Genomic DNA, 26282 nt, shown 5'->3' on the forward strand with positions numbered 1-26282 from the left:
TAAATTATTTTCTTCCGAAAACGAGTGGGAGTCCAAACAGTCAACACTACACTTAAGTGTCCTTCGCTTGGCCGCATATTGAGGGCACACGCAAAACAAAGTATGTCTTCTATTGTTTCGGGAGTGTGACAGATGAGGATATACGAAAGACATAGAACCATCTATAACATTACAGAAACATACGTTACAGAAAGGCACGTCTTGCGCTAAGCGATAATCTTTAACATTTATTAGCCGGAGAAACGCCATCAGCGGATGAACATAAGCAAGTGCGCGTGTCACAGCGCCTCCCCCCCCCCCCTCCCCCCTAAAAAGTATTGTCCCGATGCTACAAACTTATCACGACACTGAAAAATAAGACTATACGTTATAAAGAGAAAAAAAAACGAAGCAAAATAGTGCCAAAGTTCGTTATCGTTGGTAGAACGGCTTAAGGCTCACAACACAAACTGTTTAATTTCGTAAGCGACAGCATTGCGATTACGCAATACCGTCTGCCACTACCTCACAGTCCAGTGCGCCAACACGTCGGAGATTCTTGTATGGTCCGAACACGGTGGGTCCGAAACAGCGTCGCTTAAGTTTCTCACTAAGACCTCGACGCCGTGTCGGGGTCCAAACCCAAACACGGTCGCCGGTTTGGCACTCCACGCAGGTGATCAAAGATCGTAGTGTCGGCTGTCTGTCCGTTGCTGGTTCTTAATGCGTAGGCGTATGAGTGGTCCGGCATCTTCAGCGCGCTGCAGATAGGCGGCGACGTCGGGATTCTCTTCGTCGATGACGTGCGGTAGCATGGCGTCTGTCGTCATCGCAAGTTTCCTTCCCTAAACCAGCTTGAACGGCGTCACTTGCCTTGTTTCCTTCACTACCGTGGTGTAAGCGAAGGTTACGTACGGAAGGATGGAATCCTACATCTTGTGTTCGACGTGGATGTACATCGCCAAAATGTCAGCGAGCGTCTTGTTAAGGCATTCCGTTAGACTATTAATTTGCGGGTGGTACGCGGTTGTCCTTTTGTGACTTATCTGGCGCAGGATGTCTTGAGTAAGTTAAACTGTAATGCCTTTCCTCTGTCGGTAATGAGGCCATCTGGCGCACCATGTCTCAGCAGGATGTTCTCAACGAACAATTTCGCTACTTGCGCCGCTCTAGCTTCGGGCAGGGCTTTCGTTTCGGTGGAGCGGGTCAGGTAGTCGGTAACCACAAGGATTCACTTTTTTCCGGATAATGACGTCGGAAAGTGCCCCAACAAGTCTACCCCGATGTGCTCAAACGGTCTGCAAAGAGGATTGATTGGCTCTACCAATGTCGCTTGCCTTGTCAGTGGTGTCTTGCGCGGCTGGCTGTCTCGACTTACCTTGACGTAATGAGCGACGTCGGAGCTCAGGCGTGGCCTGTAATACTTCCCCTGGATCCTCGTGAGCGTACGAGAAAAGTCAATATGCCCTATTTTTGGGTCATCATGAAGTGCGTGTAGAACCTCTGGCCGCAGTGCAAGGCACACGTAGAATATAGTTGGCGCGTACTGGCGACATGTTTTTCTTTACGAGGACTTTGTTTTAGAGCGATATTGAAGATAATCCGCGCTTAAATGCTCTTGGGACCAAGGCGGTCTTCCCTTCCAAGAACTCGACAAGGCTTCATAGCTCCCGATCTTCTCGCTGCAGATCGGCAAAGTCGCGTGCACTTATTGTCCCCAGAAAATAACCATCGTCCTGGTTATCTAGCGGTGGTGAGTCAATAGGAGCGTGGGAGAGGCAATCGGCATCAGAGTGCTTTCGTCCGGACTTATATGTCACGGTGATATCGAATTCTTGCCGTCGGACGCTCCACCATGCTAGCGTCCCGAAGGGTAGTTTGGCTAACCAACACAGTGCGTGATGGTCGCTTACGACTTTGAACGGCCTGCCTTATAGTTAAAACTGACATTTCGTGGTAGCCCAAATTATGGAAAGGCATAATAATTGACTTCCGGGTTCGACTGCGACTGGCTAGCCTAAGATATGACCCTTTCAAATCCGTGTTTCTTCTGGACTTCGACAGTGCCGAACCTATGCTGCTTGCGTCGGCTTGAATTTCGGTCTCAGTGTCTTCGTCGAAATGGGCAACTACTGGTGGTGACTGCTGGTGTTGTATTACTTTTCTGAAATGTCTCGACTTGCGGTGCTTCTCACTTAAGCTCGACGTCGGATTTCGTGAGAAGAGTCACGATGCGAGAGAAGTTTTCGACAAAGCCCTGTAGTAACCACACAGGCCAAGGAATCTGCGCACTGCCGTCTTATTGATGGGCTGCTGGAACTTTGGGAAGGCTGCTGTCTTCTGTGGGTTGGGATGAACTCCACACTTCCTGATGACATGACCGAGAAACAGCCGCTATTCATACACAAAGTGCCACTTTTCCGGTTTCAAAGTGAGTACGGATGACCTGATTGCCTATAGTAAAGTTTCAAGGCGCCACAAGTGTTCGTCGAAACTTGCGGTAAAAACTACGATGTCACACAAACAGACGAGGTAAGTCTGACACTTCAAGCCAGTCAACACAGCTAGTGTCCATCACGGGGCGCTGAAACGTTGCGAGAGCCGAGCAAATATCGAATGACTTGACTTTGAATTCACAGAGACCGTCCGACGTGATCTAGGCGGTCTTCTCTCGATCCCTCTCGTTAAGTACGATTTTCCGGCAGCTCATTCTCAAGTCCCTCGACGAGTAGGCGCCCATGGGCTTTTTTCCGGATGGATTATTTTGTCATGCAGCATTTTGTCGACTTGTTGTTTCATGGCCTCTCGCTCTCTTGTCGAAACACGGTACGGGCTTTGACGGAGTGGTCAAGTGGATGAGACACCTTGCGACTCCAACTGCACGATAGAGCATTAGGTGTTGGTCGTTCTCGGCGATTACTTCGGTGTCTCCCGCTGCTACTGCGTCAACGGAAATCATGATGCTAGCGCGAGGTGGGCTACTGACTTCACCTTCGAGTACACTGAAGGCACTATGACTGCAAGTTCTCTGGTGGTATCGCTAGATCTATGGGCAGCGTTATTGACTTGGACTTCATGTCGATGACCGCGCCGTGTTAGTTCAGGAAGTCGATGCCGAGAATTGCGTCTCGTGATCATTGTTGCAGGATATTGAAGGTGGCAGAGTAAGTTTGCTCACGAACTGTAACCCTTGCCGTGTAGATCCCGGTCGGCGTTATCATTTTTCTGTAGCTGTGTAGGTTTGAGCGTCTTCGCAAGCAGTCTTGACGTTCTTCAACTCGGTAACGAATGATTCACCTATGATGGAGTAGTCGGCTCCTGTGTCCACTAATACTACAACTTCGTGGTCGTCGAGAAACATGTCGAGGTTGCTGATTTTTCGCCTTGCGTTGTGGTTAGACCGTGGCATCGGATCACGGCTGCGTTGAGTTGTTCTGGTGATGTCATGTCGCGTCATCGGGCTTTCGTGAGGTGGTGCCTGTTTGGCTTCAAGGCGTCGCCTGGATGGCGGCGCTTCATTGCAGCACCGTCGAGGTGGGTCTTGCAAAGTCGTATTTCTACGAACAGCAATCGCAGGTCGATCGATTGCTGTCTTTAATTTTGCGGATATGGGCTTACGCACCGGCCCCGGGACGGCCCAGGGCATGGTCGCTGCTGCGGTGACAGGTAGCGTCCTGGCGACCGTGAACGGGAAGGCCATCGTGGTCTCCATTCAGTGGCAGCGATGTAGTCAGCGGTCTTACGTGGTCGTTCGCCTTGCATCGGACACGGTACATTGACGGCGAACCCTCGTAAGCCTTCCTCGCGGTATGGGCATCGGTGGTAGACGTGGCCCGCTTCGCCGCAGTGATAGCACAGCTGGCGATGGTCGGGACCGTGCCATATGTCCGTCTTCCTCAGACGTTGCGTGGGCCGACGGGCGGGCGGGCTCGCTGCAGCGGCGGTGTGCTCTTTGATATGGCGACGAAATTTTGGCGTGGCCTGACGTGGGCCTGGAGGAGTGATGTGACGGTGGGATACAACAGCGTGGCTCAGCGCTTCGCAATGAGGTTGTGGTGTTTCAGGGCCTCCTAGCGATTGATTGGTCTCCTCGCGTACGAGGTCGGCAATCGAAGTCAATCGAGGCTGCGATGAAGGGAACAACCTCTGAGGCTCCTCCTTCACGACCGCTCTAATGTTCTCGCGCAGGTCGTTCGTTCCGAGTGATTCAAGAGGTTGTCGGGATCGTGCGGTGGTGGAATTGCCTGTTTAGCATTTGGGTTGTTTTATCCATATTGATGGACTGACAAGGAGATTTTCGACGGTCTTCGGCGGGTTCCGCATCATTCCGGCGAAAAATTCGTGCTTCACACCAGGATGTAAGATAGCTTCATGCGATGGCTGCAGTATGACGGCTGCAGGTGATGCTTGGTCGGTCATGATAGTAGTTGACTTGGCCATGATCGTCCTAGTCCTCTCACGTAGAAGCCCGTGTTCCGGCGGCAACTGTTGTAGCCTGCGGCTAGCTCGCTGGTGATTGGTGGCGGGAACGATGCCTTTATAGTTCAGGTTATCATCGCGGCATTGCGCGGGCATCCGGTACATGAACGCAGACGTACCTCCACCAGATGTCGCGCTGTAATGACGGTGATGAGCAACACGCTTCCAAAAGTTTCACTTCAAAAGTTTCACAACGATTGCGGCGAGCACAGTCGGCGATCGGCGAAGTTTGATTCGCGGGTCTAGCACGTCGGCTTTTGTACGTGACTCGTTGAAGGCTCCAGCGTAATCACTAGTGATCGCATACCTTTCAGAAAGTACAACGAAAGTCGATCCAACTGGTCGCGAAACTTCGGGCGAAAAGCGGTTCAGAACAAATTGTCACCGACATCTGCAAGGATGGTTATGGGAGCAGCGATTGAGGAGCGACTATGTTTGGAGGGAACAAACATTGGGAAAGAAAAAAGCGTTTTTTAATTAAAGCGATACACAATTAGATTCATTCAACGAAAATAAAATTCGTAATCAATTTTACATACGCATGGCAAGAAAAAACAACTCTATTTTACTTGATCATTATCAATAAATACCTTTTTTTCAGCGCCCCCCGCAAGAGCGCCCACCGATATAGCGACGGGCGTTGACGCCGCTATCACTTGCAATGCAATGTAGCTCTTGAAGTGGGCAGAAAGGCTCGCTCGTAAAGTTCACCTGTTACAATACGCCGCCCTCACATGTTGTGTTGCTTTGCTTGTCGACGTTTGTCTGACTTTGGTGACGCGGTTGTTTAATTGTTTCTTAACCTGTTCAGTCAAAAGTAGTGAGTTGCGACAGCCAGATAATTGTTTACTTTAGTTGTTTTCGGGGGACAGCGCTGGCCGACGGGCTTGGCGTCCAACGAAAGAACGAGCACTCTACGCCCAAAGTGTTCGTCGGCCTCCAAAGAAAGTACGTTCCGTGCAGCGATGCAATTTCGACAACCGTACGGCTGAACTTTTCCTGCATCGCTATCCGCGCTGAAACCTCGAAACGCCCATCAAGTCGAATGGCGGTTCATTTGAATATACAGCTCAGCAGGCCTTCGAAAACAAATTTCGCGCCTTTGAGAACAAAATGACGTCCCGTCTGTTTTTAACGGATATGATGTCAAATTATTTTTCTTCCGCCGGAAGTGTTCCCTCCTCACATAGATGGCGCTAAGCCCCATGAACTACAGATGAACCGCCATGTTTTGAACGTATGGGCTTCAATGGAAGCTTCGCTACCAGGTATATTTACCTTGGTACAACACTATACGCGCATACAATCTGATAACACAAGCTTCTGCGAGAACTTCTGGTACAGAACGATGGGTCAGGCGCTGAGCACTAACCTTTAAAATTTATTCTCCGGCGAAATGTTATCAGCGGATGAAAATAAGCAACTACGCGTGTCACTAAGTAAAAGTAATAATGAGGAAAAATACTGTGATCTACGCATATGAGACCTTTCCTCTATTTATTTCTGAATATGTGACAAAAATATTTACAATTGCATTGTCACAACAATCGTCCGCTGGTTTTCTTTGTATATTTATAGTTTTGTTATTTCCAAGAAAGTGGCAGTGCCATATTTGTCCGCTGTCTTACTCCGCTCGTGTTCATGAGGCTCTCTGCGCTATAATTCCACTTAGTCCACTAACTCGCAGGGTCAACAAGCGTGCTGCGGTTACTTTCTTTTTGATAAGATTACCTTCCATGTAAAAGTTGCTCACGTTGTAACGCCAATCATAGCCGGTTGCTTATGTCGCGCTCACTACCTCTTCGATGTCAAGGTGTCAGCTTGAACTCTGTTCTATAAGGCCTCCTGTCTTAAACAGCACACCTCCTTTATGCTTTCTTGAAATATTGCAGGCGTTCATACTAATTAGGATTTCAAAATTTTTTTGTCCTTGAGGTAATGCGCTGTTTTTGTGTTGCTTTCTTCACAACGAGAGGGGTTGTAGCTCTCTGTAAAAGAGTGTTGCATCATGAATTTGTGCTCATAGGCAGTTGCTCCTTTGAAATAAGGGGCGTGGTGCGATGTTCGGGTACACGGGCCGTCGGACAAATATCGGGTGTACTTAGATATATGAAGCCAGGTGTTTTTAAATTAAAAAGAATGAAAACATTCCCGTAAATATCAGTCTGCACCCTCACACTGCAAAACGAGCTGCTTTATCTAAAAGATTTCGCTATAAATAATGCATGTCTGTCATAAACAACTGCTTTCTTTCCTCGCAGTGTAGCGTCATAATCAATGTACGGCCACAATGTCGCCATTGTCTGGGACCTCCTTTTTCAGATCATCTGTTTATTGCCAAGGAAAAAATTGTTTATATGAATGAAAAATATGGCTGCGCAGTGATTAAGGTCACACAAGAGCTACTTGGTTAGTATTATTTATTCCTCTTTACAAAATTCCATATTGGCTTACAAAGATACATATAGGACCCTCCCTGTTCCGTCTGATGTTTCTGAGAAGTTCACGTTCTATTCTCGTAAAAAGAATCGATAGCGTTATTACCTCGTGTAATTGCCTCAATATGCCCTCCTTAATGAATCGACGCTCAGCTATCTGCGCTTAAAACTGAGGCAGAATACGAAGCTTACTTAGCATTGGAGAACGGTATGTTGAAACAGAAAACATGGTAAGTACAATGTACAGGTCTCTATTGATTGATTGCAACGTGTCAATAGGTTCCGGTCCTTTCTATTGCTCTTCATCTACTTACCTCTGGATATTTCGAGGGAGTTTCATAAACAGTTCAAAGAAATGGTGTTCTGTAGTCCTTTATATACCTCTGATGACGTGCTTTACCTCAATACTTCAAATTAGAACATGCATGAGAAATTTTGCGTTGTATTTTCCACCCGCTAAACACTAGTGACAGCGGAGTGAAACAGATGTCTCCTCCAGTAAATATCCAAAAGCATCTTACCTATAATGCGGTCACACTATATAAGGATGCGTGGACACTGAGCATCCATTTACACTCACTCTTAGAAGTGCTTCGAATTGCACATTCATTCCACTGTTCTAAGTAGTCAATTGCTTAGAGTATCCTTTTCTCTGTTATTTTCGAATGACTAGTGCTCTTGCTACGGTCAATGAGACAACTTTCGTACGGTAATGTCGCTCACTGTAGTCCCCATGCGTAATAAATTGAGAGAGAACTAATATTGCATCAAGAACACAACCTAATTCAGACGGCCCAGTCGACTAAGGCTGGTTGCATTCATGAGTTATGGGTGCAATACAGGTGCATGTGGTGAACATTAAGCCTTATATAAGCTGATACAAGATATTCGGCGGCAATGTGCAAGTCCACAGTCGATAGAGGTTGGAAGACGAAACGGACACCAACGTGTGTGATTGATTCTAGGAAAGCTTCGTTTTATGAACGTATTACTTCATGGAAGGAAAGACATAGGCAGGAACACGAAAATGACACACATTTGGATATACACAAAATTATTCAATCTGACACTGCTCTTCAGATACGAACGTCTGCGCATATATTGCGACTCTGAGAAGTAAATTGTCGCGAGATAGTTCTACAGCGCATGTAGAGTTTTGATACCCAAGTTTGAGGAGTGATAAAAAAACCAAACACGCGAATAGAAACTGCGAATTGTAAACACGGCGCCATCCCCGCACCTCCACCAAAGATGTTACGGGGACAATATATATAGAATGGATATATTTACAGGGTAAGGCGCACAACGCTGCAGCAATCGTTCAGGGGGAGCGCGTGCACCAGAAAAACCACCCGTCGTCGTCGTCATCGTCCAAGCACCGACCACAGGATCGCCGCTCGTGACAATATTTTAGCTTTGTTACTTCAAAGTAGAACATGCATGAGAAATTTTGCGTTGTATTTTGCACCCGCGAAACAATAGTGACAGCGGAGTGAAACAGATGTCTCCTCCAGTAAATATCGAAAAGCATCTTACCTATAATGCAGTCACACTATATAAGGATGCGTGGACACTGAGCATCCATTTACACTCACTCTTAGAAGTGCTTCGAATTGCACATCCATTTTACTGTTGTCACACCCTGCAGGGAAAGCGAATTCAGTTCAATCCCTTGCAGATCAGCCTCTGAAGATCACCAAATTAGCACGTCATATCATGTTGGCCTGCTAACTATATTGCACAGCGCTGTAATGCCTGCAAATCGAAACTCTATACCTCCGAAAACACGAGCAAAATGGTGCGTCTAATTGCCGCATCGCCCCGGCATCTCAGGCAGGAGCTTATATACTGGTCAATTCCTTCGAAGAAACTACAGTTTCAGCAGTTGCTACAACGAAACACTTCGAGTTCGATGCCGCCGTGGGTAGCTATATTCATCATCATTTAACAGCTTCTACAGCGGTCTCCCCGCTTATGTCAGCGATGAACATCTGGCAAGCTAAGAGAAATCACAAAGGCCCCTGGAAACACAACCTCCGTGAGCACAGCACCCGCGAAGGACATTTGTCATCGAAATCATCCATGCCTGCTTGAGCGAATGTAACGAATGACTTTAAATGAAGCCTACCGGGCAAAGTGTAAAGCTTTCTGTTTCTAATTTGCCCGTTTTCGTTGAAGTCGGTGGTGCGTCGGCGGTGGTGAGGCTTTCACTGTCGATACAGCGGTACAGATTCACGGCATGGGTGCCCTCTTGCTACTGAACTGCGCTGCGGGATGTCTGAAAATCCCACTTTGGCACGCACATACTGTCGCACGAAAGTGTGGCGGTGTGCGCAAGTTTGAATGCTGTGATGGAAAACTAGGAAACGATAGCCCAGCTCTTTTAGATGAAAGACAGCCTTCTCCCTTGTGGCGGCTGCCAAATAAATTGTCTCTCCCGCCAGCGCTCGCCCCGCTGCATCCAAAGCACACATGGCAAATCTGCTTACATCCGGAACCACTTATACAGCTGTGCTAGTTAACGGCTCTCTTCTCTACGGAATACGGAATGAAACCGACAATGCTGCGCACATATTCTGAGTGCAGCAAATATGCGTGTACAAGCGCACTATTATATATTCCTTTATTTAAGCGAATAGCTTTGTAGAAGTGTTCGGCTGTTCAAGCACATTTCCAGTCACCATCGAATATTATTGCGAACCTTTTTTTTTTTCGGGAGACGCCTGCCTTACTTGAATATCTATTTGTACATTATATAATGACTAGCGCGCAATTATACAAAATGAATTTTGTCACTATGCATGTGCAGTCAAATAGACACGCATAAACTATAGAATGATTTTTTTATATTTAGACAACTGCTTTTTTATTATATTTTAATATCAAATACCTGCTCATAATTTTTTTACTTCACCTAAGTAATCCGGGGGCCACATTAGCGCCACCCTTTTACGGCGGCCTTTGCCATAACAGTTTCCAGCTGCAATAGCTTTGTGACTAGGGCGTTGCGCTGCTGACCTCCAGGTGGCGGGTTCGAGGCCAGCCGCAGTGGCCGCATTTCGACGAACGCGATATTGCAAGCTCGTGTGATTATTTATATATAGGTGCGCGTTAAGGAGCCCTAGGTGGCCGAAAATGTACCGAACAACGCCGTGCCTCATAATCATAGTGTGACTTTGGCCCGTAAGAAACCATAGTTAATTTTTTTGTTTTCTACTGAATTGTGGAAAGCAGTATCTAACGTCGTAAAGCATTAATGTGGGCTACCGTCGCTGTTTTGGAGCAGCAAAATATCTCCAGCGAGTGATTACTTCTGCTGGCCTTATGCATTTCACGTGCTTAAGCAGGCCCGAGGAAGGTGCCCTTCTGAATATCTGAGTACTCAAATTGTCCCTGAATTCATTAACAGTGTCGCAACGTACATAGGCAGCAAAACCAAAAGCCCATTTAAACTGATCATTCAAGCATTTAGAGCTACCAACTCACTTAGAAGAAAACAAAATATTAGACAAAGAGAAAACGTTGCGACGCTACTGCGGCGCCAGTCTCGTCACGGCAAACATATTGTCGGAATGCCTCGCAAATTGTTATATAATTGCTCACGACTATTAAGCAAACCTTGACATTGGAAATTCACTTCCGTGCCGCTTCTTAACCTTGATGCTAACATTGCAGCTTTACTGGATAGTGTATTGACTAGTGTATAACACCGATCTACAGAAATGGCATTAATGCAGTAAAAAGGAGGTCAATCGATCCCATTTTGAAAAGAAACGTATATTGCTAGGTATATATGTAGACTTTAGCAAAGCTTTTGATAATATTTGGCCTTCTATGCCGTTTGAGAAATTACAATCCTATGGAATTCGTGGTAATCTGCTAGACTTACTGAAATGTTATCTAAAACATCGCAAACAGGTAGTAGAGATCAGCAGAAAATGCTCGGAGCTGAAGTCTACTTCTGAGGGCGTACTGCAGGGAAGCATCCTCGGGCCTCTTCTTTTTTATGGCCTACATAAATCGCCTAATTCGCATTTATCCAGACGCAACATAAGTTCAACATGCCGATGGTGCCAGCAAATTTGTTTCGGCTGAAGACAGTACATGTATAACAATTCAGCAAAGAATGAATCAGATTCTTGCGGAACTAGAAAATGGGTCATGTTTTAATAATTTAAGCAATAAACGACAATTTCTATCTTACGTATGGTGATACTGAAATTGAACTGGTAAATCGTGCAAAAAGTTCTGGGAGTTACGTTTTCAAGGAATATGCTTTGGAACGAGCATATCTACAGTGTGCTGAGCCAGTTTTCGCGCGTTGTGGGTATGGCATATAGCTCAAAAACAGTGTTGCCATTTAAAGTAACAACCGAACATATCGACAGTGTGCCGAGCCAGTTATTGCGCGTTGTGGGCAATGCATATAGCTCAGAAACAGTGTTGCCATTTAAAGTAACAAACGAGGATATCAATAGGGTGCCGAGCCAGTTATCGCGCGTTGTGGGTAATACATGTAGCTCAAAAACAGTGTTGCCATTTAAAGTAACAAACGAGCATATCGACAGTGTGCCGAGCCAGTTATTGCGCGTTGTGGGTAATGCATATAGCTATATGCAAAACAGTGTTGCCATTTACAGTAAAGTTTTTACTTTATAAATCCCTTTTTTATTCACTCCTCACCTATTGTTTTTTTTTTTTTTTTTGGTGTGAAGCTCCACAACTTCTGCGAACAGCAATTATACCTGATGCAAAAGAAATACATCAGAATACATTTTAACTTACCGTATGACGCGCACACGAGTGAATTGTTTCAGCAGTCTGGAGTTTTAGCTGTCCGTAAGCTCTAAACTATTCAATTAGCTGTAGTGATCAGGTGCTAAATGAAAGAAAATTCTTTTCCAGAGGCCCTTCCTCATCTGCACAAAAACACTAAATCGCTTAATACAGAATGTGAAGTGTGGAAAGTGATAACCCTGAAAGCAAATTATTCCGAAGACAGAGTTTCCTACATAATACCTACACTACTTGATAAATATGTGAAAGCTGGTATAGAGTTTCGGCAGTGTACACGAATATAAGTGCGAAAACTGTATATGCTAGGTTTTTAAATTACATTGGCTCTTTGTTCACCCTTATATTTGTTCACGTGCTTTGTCTGTTTATGAGACTAAGATATCCTCTGTAATTGTTTTAGCTGATTCACTGTATGTTGAGTGTTATTTTAATTACAGCTGCCGACTATTTTGTACAAAGGTAGCTGTGGGCCTCTGTCAAGCTTCCTTTACGAAGACCAGCTTTTATCTACAGCTTCCTTCTTCAATGTGATTAGGAAAATAAGCGTTATTATTATTATTATTATTATTATTACTATTATTATTATTGTCCGTCTTATTATTATTAGTATTATTGTCCGTCCCGATAAGTTTCACCCCTCACTTAAGATAACTGCCTCTGTGTCAGCCTTGAAGCAGAGCTTCTCGACTGGCATTAATGAATCTTCTCGATTTGCTTTCAAGCGGGGTGATTATGTTGGCTTGTACGACTTCTTGTCCACCAGAGATTGGTCCCTGGTCACAGATAAAACTAATGTTGATGACCAAATAGATCAGTTTACAGAGCTTGTTTTGAGCGGTATGCGCCAATACATTCCTCAGTACAGTCCTAGGCACTCTAAATATCCCAATTGGTTCTCATCTGAACTTATAACTGCCTTAAAGCATAAAGATCGCGCGCACCGTAAATCCAGAATTCCTGTGCCTATTGAGTGGAGAGAAGAATTCCGCTTTTTTCGAACTCTCTGCAAACGCCTCTATAAGCGGGATCATGACGCATATAGTGCATTCTTGGAGAAGAGCGCCTCCGACCGGCCGGCGGAATTTTGGAAGTATATCCGCAAGCGTACCAGTAATCGCGGAGAGTGTTTTCGCCTGCTCGACTCTGGTGGAGTAGAAGTCCAAGCAGTAGCGGATTGTTTTGCTGCCCATTTCTCTTCCTTATATAAGCCTTCAGGTTTCAACGCTGGTGTCAGTCAGCAGCACACAACGGCTCCTACATCTTGTCCTGTGTTGTTTGATGCAAAGCTGATCATCGAATGCCTTAAGCGCTTGAAGCCTTCCCTATCTTGCGGTCCTGATGGCATCCCTTCCGCAATCTTAAAAGCGTACAGCGGTATATTTGCCCCAGTATTGACATCTATATTTAATAGCTCTCTGAATACTTCCACCTTCCCTCACATGTGGAAAACTGCTCGTGTTTTTCCTGTATTTTAGTCTGGCTGTAAAACCGATGTCTGAAATAATCGCCCGATTTCTCTTCTCTGTGCCACGTCTAAGGTTTTTGAGCTTGCTCTTCACAACGTATTGTCTTGTACTGTGAAGAACACATTGATTCCGAATCAGCATGGATTCCTCACCGGCCGCTCTACTATCACAAATCTCGCAAGCTTCATGACACATATCTCCGCGCCGGTATTTCAAAGGGGGCAAGTAGACACCATATATTGCGACCTCAGTAAAGCTTTTGATGTGGTAAGCCACTCACTGCTTCTCATCAAGCTTACGCACTTTGGTGTTGACTCGTCAATTGTAAATCTATTGCGGAGTTATCTTATTGGTAGATCATGTTTTGTTAACGTCAACGGCCAAACGTCTTCATCGTACATGGCAACCAGCGGCGTTCCTCAAGGATCAGTGTTAGGACCACTCCTTTTTAAAATTTTTATTAATGACGTTCTTTCCGCCATTCGACTTTCTTCATTCCTCCTATATGCTGATGACATAAAGATCTTTAAGGCAATTCACACTGTTGATGACTGTAGCATCCTGCAGTCTGACCTGCTTTCTTTTTCTAAATGGTGCACAGATAATAACCTCACCTTGAATGCTGCTAAGACCAAAGTCATGACTTTCACCCCCAAAACAGCAAGCATCTCTTTTTCTTATTCAGTAGATTCTGTACCATTGTGTAAGGTCCGTGAGATCAATGATCTTGGTGTACTTTTTGATACAACCTTACACTTTTCAGCTCACACTAAACGCGTTGCAATGCGGGGCATGCGCACTCTTGGCTCTGTTTGCAGACTGTCGAGAGAATTCAATTCTCCTACACCGTTCCGCAAGTTGTACACAACAATCTGTCTTCCTCAGCTCGAATACGCGTCGGTCGTCTGGAATGGCATTTCTAGATCCAACAGTGACATTATAGATCGGGTCCAGAAAAAGTTTCTAAGCATATATCATCACCGCTTTGCAAACACGGACTCTGGGCCCTGCTCTAGCACTGTTGGATTATTGCCATTGCCCTTACTTCGCTGCCGACGTAATCGTGCTGACCTGCTTTTCCTTTTCAAACTCCTTCACGGTATCCTCATGTGCCCCGAACTCCTCAGTTGTATCACATTTCGTATTCCGCGCAAAATCACCAGAGAACACAGACCTTTCCATGTTGCTGCCTGTCACCACCAACACTCAACCGTCCATAGAATACAGAGTCTTTATAACGCCCACTTTCATGACCTTGATATTTTTCACAACTCTCTGTCTATGTTCTGCTCTCAACTTTCCGTTGTTGTGTCTTAGTTTCACCATATTGTTCAACTTCCCTACTCCATTTTATTATGTATGCATTTTGCGCCTTCGGTTACATGTATGTACACTTTTCTTTTCAAGATTGATATTTTTTATTCATTGTTTTTTTTTTCACTGATACTCCCCTGCTGTATTTCTTTTTCTATGTATACGTGCGCCAGCACCCAGACCTCACGGTTGTTCCTGGGCACGATAAATAAATGATTGATTGATTGATTATTATTATTATTATTATTATTATTATTATTATTATTATTATTATTATTATTGCCATTATTATACTAAGAAATCACGTCTAAGACACATACGCAGAAACCATAGTAGTCAACGGGCATTACCCTGTTGTCCTGATCCATTATACATTATAGAAGACATGTCACCTGAAATTCAGAAATATACGTATCCGTTTAGTGTGTATTCTGGCCTCAGTGGCCGCATTTCTTCGAACGCGAAATTGAAAGCTTGTGTGCTTATTTATATATAGGTGCCCGTTAATGGCTATAACCAGGGACATTGTTCAAAAATGATTATGACGTGTGTATTTCGCAATATTTTGATGGTTGTGACATTTCCTTGTCTGTTTGTAGGCCAGCTACCCCATTATGACCTCCGCGTTTGGAACCGTTTCGTTACGCAGCGCCCTCACGAAAAATGTGTGAAGCATTTCGAAAAGTTGGCACCAATGGGCAAGGTTATTTATGGACCAAGGTGCCAAGAAATCACGAAGATCAAATAAAATGGTCTAAAGTCCCGGTTATTTGTTTTTTTTTTACCGAAAATGCAAGGAGAAGTTGAAGAATGGCAGTTTTACAAACTGTGTTGATTTGACTTGATTAAGATAATAAAAAGCACAAACGACAGTACGCGTGATTCATTTCAAGAGAAAGTTTAGTAGAACAAGAATTGCCATCTGCTTCAAAGATCAGCAAACTCCGCTAAAAAATGGTAATGCACTCGCGGTAAACATTCGCAATTCTTTCATTCGGAACTTGCTGGCGTCTGTTTTGGCAGCGAATTGGATTGAGGGCTACATTGCTCAGTTTTATTGCGATAGCAATTATATGGACACTGTAGGTGAAATTCCTCCGTCGTCATCGCCGTGAGGTTCCGTATAAAGTCCACGGGCCGTCACCACGCGCCATACCCTGTATGTGCGAGTCAAAGCATGTGACGGTGATCTGCCAAACGCGGCTCGCGCACACAAGGGCGGAAAGCGGGAAGGAAGCGCAGCCTTCCAATCACGCGCAATGCTCCGGATGCAGGGTAGGGACGTGGAGGGGCCGCGCCACTGCGGCCGCGCGCTCCCGCCGGGCCGGAAGTTTCCGGGGGAAGGGTGGGCAGGTGGAGTGGCCAGGCTTTACTGCGGGGGCGCGTTTTCTGCCCAGGGGGGGGGGGGGGAGGAGGCGGGGGGGGAGAGGGGGACGGAGTTTTTGTTTCTGGTGTTATGTACGATAAAGGTTACGACATTATGAATGGAAAATCTTTCTCGGTGTGTCTATCTATTCAAGTCAAGGTTGCTTCTTCGCAAATGTGCCTGCCACGGAACTATAGGCGCCAAGAAAAACACTCGGAGGTCACGCTTACGTTCCCGTTCTCCAATTTTTTTTTTTTCACATTTCACTGGTGGCTCCATGATCATCATCACTGCATTGCAAAGCTTTGCCTACTGCTTCAGCCACAAAGAGAATGCTTAATGCCCTTAGCGAAATTATCCCTGAAGCTATCGCTGCGTAAATTAAGTAATTAAACAGTTATTTTTGTAATTATGTTATTTATTCAATGAGCATTTTCACTCTTAGTAGAAATAATGGCCGCCTAATCGGTATTTAGCTCTTGTGTTAGAAATGTATTATCTGCTACAGGCAATTTATAAAAATTTAGTGCCGCTTAAAAAGAACACCCAATACATAGGTACCTTCTACGAGTGCCACCTCATTTTTCCAGGCAACCGTTTCATAATTACATATTGTCACCAAGACCAAACTTTGCAACAAACTTCGCAACAAGATCAAGCTTACTTACGGAAAGTCGGCGTGCAAAGTCAAACAATTGTGGATCTAATACAGCTATTGCAAAATATTTGTGAAAAACGTGTATCCCATTTTCATGCTGTCGTTACAGCTACGTTTCTGAAGGGCCTAAAGAAACTGTGCTTTAACCTTACTGACTTAATTAGGAGCGTTACGAAATAATTATTATTCATCGTCTTACGGTATTTCGATGAGTGATACAACGTTCGCGCACAGTCCTCGGTGAAATAAAGGAAGTTCATTGTGTCTGTACGGCAAAAGTAAGGGTGAAGTAATTGGTAATGTGCTGTAAATGTTCAAAGAAGGTGGATTTATTTCGCCTTTTGCAATAAAATTACATATGCAAGCGCTGTGGAGCGTTATGACTGTTTCATGAGCACACCGAATTTAGCCCGTTTTCCTGGCGGAACAACAAGTGGCACAGACATAAAATTTTGCTAAAACGGGGGGAATGCTGTGGCAATAATCACTGTGTGAAGGTTAGCGAGTGTGAAATAAATACTACCTTTAGTAAAAATGTCTAAACAGTCCTTTGCTAAAGGTTTTCCAAAGTGCCATACAGCCGCTATCTGCTGTGCTTCCCAGTACACCAAAGATAAATCCATTTTACACCAAGTTTATGTTTACTGAAAAGGGGGGTCATCTTAAGATTATTGTGCGACGAAACATTTACTTTCCTGGCCAGATAATTAGGATGGATCGATGGATGTAAAACGTTAATAAAAGGCCTGAGGTACGCGACTCAGCGCGCAGCGGGCCGCTCCCACGTTGGGACAGTTAGGCCACGCCCGACCGGCGCATCGTGGGCCCTCTGGACAGCCCATAGTTGCACCCCGGCATCGGGGCTCCTGATAGCGGAGATCCACTTGTCCTCATTGATTTGTTCCGTGCCTCGCGACGAGGGGCAAGGCCAGAGCATGTGGTCTAGGCTGGCGAAGTCATTGCAGTGCCTGCAAGAACTACTGGCATAAGTGTCGGGATAAAGCTTGTGTAATAAAGCCGGGCTGGGATACGAGCCTGTTTCAATAATCTGAGGGTCAATGCCTGCGCTCTATTTAACTTCTTGTGAGGAAGGGGAAAGTCTCTCCTGCCGAGATAAAAGTGCTGCGTAATTTCGTTATATGTTGTCGGTTCATCTCTGTTCTCCACCACTGCGGGCCGGCCGGGTAGGTCTCCATGGTCGCGGAAAGCGAGACGTCGCGCCTTGGAGTGGGCCAGCTCGTTGAGGTTTGTGGGGCCTCCCATGATGGATCCCATGTGAGCGGGGAACCACGTGAGCGTGTGGGTGGTGATGCTTTTGCCGTCGAGGATGCGACAGGCTTCCTTACACACGGCGCCAACGCTGAAGGCGCGGACGGCTGCCCTGGAGTCGCTGAAGATGTTCGCATGTTTCTCGTCCAGGAGGGCCAAGGCAATAGCCACTTGCTCGGCCGCACATGACGACGTGCTTCGTACCGAAGCTGCGTTAACGGTCGAACCCCTGTGGTTGATGGACACTACTGTGAAATTTTTGCTGTTGCCATATTGGGCCACGTCGACGAAGCAGCTGCCACCAGGGAGCTCTGTCACCCGGCGTAGGAGCGCCACGGCCCTGACCTTCCTTCTTTCCACGTTGCGCTGGGGATGCATATTGCGTGGGGCGGGGGATATGATGACGTGGTCTTTCTGCTCTTTCGGAAGGCCCTGGTAGGAGTCTTCGACCTTAGCCGGGGGGACGCCCATCTCTGTTAGGATTCGTCTGCCCGCCGTGGTGCCGGAGAGTCTGAGAATCTGTGCCTTTTCTTGTGTTTCTGCAATTTCTTCCAGTGTATTACGAATACCCAACTGCAGAAGTCGGTCGGTGCGGGTGTAGTTTGGTAGTCCGAGTGCGCTCTTGATCCCCCTCCTTATCATGGCATTTAGCTTGTCTCGCTCGGCCCTCTTCCAGACGTGCATGGCCGCTACGTACGTGAAATGGCATAACAAGAAAGTGTGGACTAGCCTTATCAGATTCTCTTCACTCAGGCCTCTCCTTCTGTTAGCTACCCGCTTGATTAGACCGATGACGCTATCCGTCTTCTTTGCTAGTTTGTGAATAGTGATGCTATTTGTGCCCGCCCCTTCGAGTGTCATTCCCAAGATTCTAATGGACGCGACTTATAATTAGGGTTACAAATAAATAGAGAACTCTGCTTTTTACGACAATTTTTCTGTTATAAGTTATACTACAGAAAACATAGTGTTTAGATTTGCTTAAAATGAAATAAATGTTACACGTAATGTTCGAACAAAGTTTAACGTGTATGGAAAAATTACATTCATTAGCAATAAATTACGTAGGGAGGCTATACGCAGCGTTCTACCTAAGCTTTACGAACAATGAAGAACTTGGCACACTGTCCAGAAAGAACTGTAAACTACAACAAGGTCGCATCTGCAGGGCAAATATTGTGGCCAGTATTCTAGCAAACTGAAAGGCTACTGGATGAATCACCGCGTTGATAAAATGTACTACGAAGTGGCCGAATGCGTTAAATGCAGGAAGGTGTCAAGCGTGCCCGTCATACAGGGCATGAGTTTAAATGTATGCTATTTAAATACGGGGAACTGAGTTTTTTATTGCAGCTGCTTCAAAGGAATAGCTTCATTGGAAAATTCACTAAAAATGTTTAATTGACTTGCGATTTGGCAAGGTCACACAATTGTGCGAATTTTTTCTTCCACTTTCTCTCTCTTCTTTGCGTATTCGCTCCCGCGACCCCGCGGTTGAACTGTCCACCACTGCATGAGAAAGTTACCGCTCTTTCCATATTTTAACACGAAACTGCTCGCTGCCGAGCTCCAGTAAAAATTTGCCCCATGCACGCGCGTCCCGCAGTCATCATCACTCAAATATTTGCAGCCACGCGACAGCGCTACATTTTTGTGAGGTGACAGGAGCGGATAGGGAGGCGGTTGAAAAGTGGTAGGAGGCCCGGCGCAGAAAGAGAGGGGTCACACATGGAAGAGTGTCTTGCCAAGGTCGCTCGGTTTTCAGCGCATGATTGCCATCAGCCCGGAGATTTCACTACACGTGTATGCGCACGTGGTCATCATGCCGCCAAAACTGTAACGACGGTTTCGCCATGTACGCACTGACCGTAGCGTTTAATTTACTACTGACGCCTGGTAGCCTCAGAAGTGCAGTTTATGCTGCGCAACACCACAGACATCGTGTGCCAGCTGTCCCTGTAATTGTTTCGCCCTTCGAGCGAACCTGTAAGTAACCTGTAAGTACCGCAGCCGTGGCCTAGTGGTAGAACGCCCGCCTCGGCTGCGGGAGGCTGTGGGTTCGATTCCCACCGCCGCTGGGCACCCACTGGTTCAAAAGGGTACAAGCGTACGCCGGCCTGGCGTTCGGCTTCCTTCAGGGGTGATACGCTTGGGAAAGGATCCTGCGCCCTGAATTCCCGTCGAAACCAACGTGAGCACGGAAATCAAGTGGCGTCTGGGCCGCTCCCATGGCGGTCATTTCCCATGTGGCGCCCCAAGCACCTATTGAGGTGAGGGCACCTTCGGGTTGAGGTCAAACACCCCTTTCCAAGCGTTCAGGTCCCATAATGGCCGAGCACCAGGCCGGGAACGCGCTTGTACCTATTTTACCGGTAGGTACCCGGCGGCAGCACTTGCCTCCCACAGCCGCGGCGGATGCTCGTCTACAAGGCCGTCTGTGGTTGGACAAGAGGCGCCCAGAAACAACAGCTTAAATCTCTATTGGGCCCTCTTTCGAGATGTGGACCCCCACGACCGCCGAGCACCAGGCCAGGGGACATCTCTACCCATGAGAAAAACCGGTGGGTTCCCGGCGTCCATTAGAATCTTGGGAATGACACTCGAATGGGGCGGGCACAAATAGCATCACCATTCACAAACTAGCAAAGAAGACGGATAGCGTCATCGGTCTAATCAAGCGGGTAGCTAACAACACACTGTTATGCACCAAAAATGAATGGAGCAAACTATTCATCTTGATTTCTAGCCAGGGAAAGTATATTTGTTCAAAAACAACGAAATATTCCTTGAGGTATACTTTATTTAACACTCAAATTGTTTAATAAGTAATTGATTTGTTAAAATAGCTCTGGCTAGGACTTCGTTACATCAATACCTGTTGCTTATGCACTTGACGATGTAAAACGATGTACGTTGCCGACTTTTTAGTGATCTTAAAAGCTAACCCTTGTGTGACCCCCACCAGATCAGTGGAGTAAATTTTAGCCCTATTTACAGAACATCTGAAATGGCTTTCTTTTACGAATGAGCTTCTCACTAACGGCATGCTGCAGTTTTCAGACCTGAGCATGCCATTCTCGGAGTACCACATGTGTTGGGCATATTGCAAACGCTCACGCAAGGAGCATTTACACTTCGACGCAGCCCATTCCAAACTTGTTAGGAGGGTCATTGATTCCATCTGTGTCGAGGAGGCACAGGTGAAATATTTTCCTCCCAAGATGCAGGAACGTTTCGCTACCGAATCAGGTCACGCGGCTGCATTCAGCTGGCTTTTGTAGCTCCGTCGTTATCACAGTTTCTAGAAACACCCTTCAAAAAGTAAAGAGAACGAGTAAAAAAAAACAAGCAGCCGATGGACAAAACACCAGTAGTTGTACCTTACGTGCATAATGTTGCTCACACCTTAAAGAGCGTGTCTAACGGGTGCAAAGTACGTATGGTTTTCTCGGTGCCATGCGAGTTGGCTATCCTGTGTCCACGCATTAACAAAGCGCTAAGCCCCCCTCCGTGCAGGAAGAGGCACGCTAGGCTGTGTGTCGCCTGCTCGCTTGGGGTGGTGTATGAAAGCCCACTTAGCTGCGGTAGGGTTTACATCGGCCAAACAGGCAGGTGCTTAAACGACACAGTTAGAGAACACAAACTTTCGATAAAAAACAAACGTTCAGCACATTTGCCTGCGCATCGTGATTCCTGCATTGTGGGAGCCGAGGTTCTCTGGTGATAGCATTCTCGGTAAGAGTACAAATTCCCTGGCACGTGAGATAATAAAAGCATACTACATTAGAAAGAAAAGATACATGAGTTACATGAGCTACAGATACCTTACACGTAATTGAAACTCTAAACTCACCATTGTCTTCTCCACTAGTAGTGTATTGTCCATTGAACGCTTCCAAGGCATTGTGTCGCTGTTCGTCGGAGCGGATCCCATTGATGTGGGACAAGTTGTCGAAAAACGCTTCCGTTCGATGTCTCAAGTTTTCTCGGCGGCGTGGTTAGCAGCATCCGCCCGCTATTGCCGCTTCCAATTCTTCAAAATGAAATTGCTTCACAATGAAATTTATCCATCACGTAAGACAATGAATAGGTCATACTCCTTAACCAATGGCTCATTCGGCCCCTCGGCGCCACAGTGCAAGCTGTGGAAGAAGACGACGACGCTCGAGCCATTGCTGATGATGATAGTTTCTGCAAGCAGATACGGACGTTCAGGCTAGACATAAACAAGCTTCGTCTGTAAAAAGTAAGCGGCAGAACAGTGCATTTTTGAGGCAGGTTTGATGGCGTATATCCCCAACGCGGTGGTGGCTTGGAGCAGAGGTAGAAAAGCCGGCCTGAAATCTGAAGGTCGCAAGTTCGAATCCTCCCCCAGTTAACTGCACTTTCAGGCATGGAGTGCGCCTGACACAGTCAAAAAATTGCCAAGAGCTAGAGGGCCTATACGAGTCCCAGTGCAACCAAATTGGGAAGGCCCACAAAGCTTCAACAAAGGCACTCCCTCACGAGAAAAGGAATGGGCCTCCCTGGTGCAGTATGCGGCCAGTATACCTCCCTCATGACTCCAACAAATAACCGATGGCCCTCAGTCCACAGCGGCTGCGGAGCACCTGAACAAGGCTGTGGTCAGAGCTGCGACGCGGTAGAGGGTGCTAAGAATCTCTGGGCCCGGACACGCCGCCACTAGAATCTGAACCTGCCAACATTCAACACGCACACGCTCTCGAGTGAGGCTTGCTTAGCAGGGCTATTTGAGGAATTTTCAGGCATTTTCTGGGCTATTATTGGCCTTAGTGAGGTTAAAAGAACTGGTGAGGCTTATACAGTGCTGACTAACGGCCACGTCCTCTGCTAGAGAGGTCTTCCAGATAAGAGAGAATTCGGGGTAGGATTTCTAATCCATATGGACATAGCGGGCAACATTGATGAATTCTACAGTATTAATAAGAGGGTAGCAGTCGCCATAAAGCTGAATAGAAGTTATACAATGACGGTAATACAAGCCTACGTCCCAACCTCCAGTCACTATGATGAAGAAATACAACAGTTTTATGAAGATGTTGAAATACCAATGAGAAAGGTGCAACTCAGCATACTGTAGTCATGGGCGACTTCAATGCAAAAGTGGGGAAAAAGTAGGCTGGTGAGCAAGCAATTGGCCACTATGGCAGCCAGTTCTAGGAAAACTTGGGGATAGATGTTGGTAGAATTCGCAGAAAGGAATAGGCTCCGAATAATGAATACCTTCCGGAGGCGCAGCAACAGGAATTGGACATCGAAAAGCCCTAATGGAGAAACAATGAATGAAATAGATTTCATTTTCTCTGTCGATCCCAGCAAGTGCAGGATGTAGAAGTGTTAGGTAGGGTAAAGTGCAGTGACCATAGGTTATTGAGGTCTAGGATTTCTCTCAATTTGCAGACAGAAAGAGTAGAATTAGTCAAGAAAAAACAGGCCAACCTAGACGCAGTAAGGGTAAAAGCAAACCAATTCAGGCTGGTGCTCGCAAACAAATTTGTAGCTTTAGAACAGGAAAATTACGACAACATAGAGGTAATGAATGAAACCATAACTAGGCTGATGTCAGAAGTAGCAATTGAAGTGGGAGGTAAGCCACCAAGGGCAACCAGTAGGTATGCTCTCCCAAGTAACAAAGGACCTAATAAAGAAACAACACAACATGAAAGTGGCAAACTAGAGAGATCAGGTAGCATTCGCTGAACTGTGAAAACTCATCAACAAGAAGAAAGTAACGGATAGTCGAAATTATAACGTGGAAAAGATCGAGAAAGCAGTAAAATATGGACACCGCATGAAATCAGTGAGAATAAAACTTGGCATAGGACAAGGCAAGATGTATGCACTGAAAGATACGGATGGTAATATCATCATCAATTTCGATGACATAGTAAAAGCAGCGGAAGAATTCTATACTGACCTGCACAGTGCCCAAAACAGCCAACCTACTTTCATTCGAAATAGTGATGAACCGGATACAGAGGCCCTTTCTATAACTAGCGATGAAGTTAGAAGGGCCTTGAAAGCCGTGACCAGAGGGAAAGCTGCTGGAGAAGATAGAATAACAGTAGATTTAATCATAGATGGAGGAGATACCATGCGTGAAAATCTTGCAGCCCTTCATACGCAATGCCTCACAACTTGTGTACCAGAGAGCTGGAAGAACGCCAAAATTGTACTAATCCATAAGAAGGGGGACGTTAAGGAATTGAAGAATAATAGGCCCATTAGCTTGCTTTTGGTATTGCATAAAATATTCACCATGATAATTTCCAATAAAGTCAGGGCAAAACTTGACTTCAGTCAACCAAGAGAACCGGCTGGCTTCAGGAAGGGATAATCTACGATGGATCATATTCATGTCAGCAATCAGGTAATCGAGAAATCTGCGGAGTACAATGAACCTCTCTATATGACTTTCATAGATTATGAAAATGTAGTTGATTCAGTAGAGATACCAGCAGTCATAGAGGCATTGCGTAATCAAGCTGTACAGGAGACATACGTGAATATCTTGGCAAACATCTACAAGGATCCCACAGCTACCTTGGTTCGCCACAAAAAAGTACAAATTATCTATCAAGAAATGGGTCAGTCAAGGAGACACAATTGCTCCAATGCTATTCACTGCATGCTTCGAAGAAGTATTCAGGCTCTCAGACTGGGAAAGCTTAGGAGTGAAGATCAACGTCGAATATCTCAGCAACCTTCGGTTTGCAGATGACATTGTCCTATTTAGCAACAATGGGGACGAACAACAAAATGATGGAGGACCTTAACCGAGAAAGTGTAAGAATTGGGTTGAAGAGTATTATGCAGAAGACAAAGATAATGTTCAAAAGCCTGGCAAGGTAACAAGAATTCAGGATCGAGAGTGAGCCTCCAGAGTCTGTAAAGGAGTACGTTTATCTGGGTTATTTACTCGCAGGGAACTTTGATCTTGAAAATGAAATTTGCAGAAGATAAAAATTGGGTTGGAGTGCACACGTCAGGCATTACCAAATCTTGACTGGGAGCTTACCACTGTCGTTGAAAAGAAAAGTGTACAATCATTGCATTCTCCCGGTGCTAACATATGGGGCAGAAACTTGGAGGTTAACAAAGACGCTCCAGAACAAGTTAAGGACCGCACAAAGAGCGATGGAAGGAAAAATGTTAGGCCTAACCTTAAGAGACTGGAAGAATGTGGACCGTCAGTGTGGATCAGAGACCAGACGGGGATAGCCGGTATGCTAATTGACCGTAGGAAAAAAATGGAGCTGGGCTGGACATGCAATGCGCATGATGGATAACCGGTGGACCATTAGAGTTACAGAATGGATACCAAGAGAAGGGAAGTGCAATCGAGGACGACAGAAAACTAGGTGGGGTTATGAAGTTAAGAAATTTACAGGCGCAAGTAGGAATCAGCTAGCGCTATACAGGGGCAATTGGAGATTGCAGGGAGAGGCCTTCGTTCTGCAGTGGACATAAATATAGGCAAACTGGCGTCATTCTGGAAATTTATTCAAAGTGTACGTGCCTTCGAAACTCACCGGCTACAATTCGTAAATTGCAATAGGAGCCGCAAAGTAATAGATTCAAAATATAATTTGTTGAATATGTGTTTCAATTGCACTGTTCCACTGTTGTTTAGATTACTTTTTTTAACAAAACGATCTTTCATTCATTGAAGCACAAACGTAACTGGAATGCCTACGTGCTACATTCCACACTTTGGAAAATCATATCTTGAAACCACTGTCATCCTGGAATTTCCTTTCAAACGGATATGTCTTGCAAGCTTAACGGCTAGCATTCTTAAACAGCCATATGTGCCGTAAATAATTATGTAATAGTGAATTAGTGAATTTTTGTTCATTTGTCGAATATGTGTTTCGACTTCTCGTGGTAGTCATTTCCGCCTGTCTGAATGATCCAGCTCATTGACTAAAAATCTAGCTGAATGACTAGAATTATTTTATCTGTAACAGGCCATTTTAAAAGATTCCATAAAACTTGAAAAGGATCAACCTGCAGAACAATAAACCGAAGACCCATGGCAGCACTCATTCATGCGAAGATAAAATGCGGCGCAACTTGATTGCCAATCAATGTATAAGAGTTCAGTAGCTTAAGCTCAAAATCTTTGAGGCACCCAACGTAAACCATCACCTTTCCGTTCACCAAAAGAAAAGAAAATGCCAGGAATGACTGTGTTAAAACTTAGCGACCCGCCGTGGTTGCTCAGTGGCTATGGTGTTGGGCTGCTGAGCACGAGGTCGCGGGATCGAATCCCGGCCACGGCGGCCGCATTTCGATGGGGGCGAAATGCGAAAACACCCGTGTACTTAGATTTAGGTGCACGTTAAAGAACCCCAGGTGGTCCAAATTTCAGGAGTCCCCCACTACGGCGTGCCTCATAATTAGAACTGGTTTTGGCACGTAAAACCCCATAATTTAATAATTTTTTTTTAAAACTTAGCGGTTTCGGAAGCACTTTCCTGACATTTCCACCC

The 26282-nt window shown here is 45.6% G+C and overlaps 1 protein-coding gene across 2 annotated transcripts in view; it reads left to right on the forward strand.

Moving 5' to 3' along the window:
* Positions 1 to 15235, forward strand: part of LOC119458291 (uncharacterized) — a 37053-nt gene extending 21818 nt beyond the window's left edge. The window contains exons 4-5 of one of the 2 annotated variants that reach the window (XM_037720124.2): positions 6781 to 6867; positions 15073 to 15235. In XM_037720124.2, coding sequence (XP_037576052.1) covers positions 6781 to 6867; positions 15073 to 15221 — 236 coding nt within the window. In that variant the 3' untranslated portion in view covers positions 15222 to 15235. The remainder of the gene's footprint in view (positions 1 to 6780; positions 6868 to 15072) is intronic. The other variant, XM_037720125.2, reaches the window with a different exon arrangement.
* The last annotated feature ends 11047 nt before the right edge of the window (positions 15236 to 26282 follow it).

Source organism: Dermacentor silvarum, chromosome 7 (genome assembly GCF_013339745.2).
Source record: "Dermacentor silvarum isolate Dsil-2018 chromosome 7, BIME_Dsil_1.4, whole genome shotgun sequence".
In the NCBI taxonomy this organism is placed as follows: Eukaryota; Metazoa; Arthropoda; class Arachnida; order Ixodida; family Ixodidae; genus Dermacentor; species Dermacentor silvarum.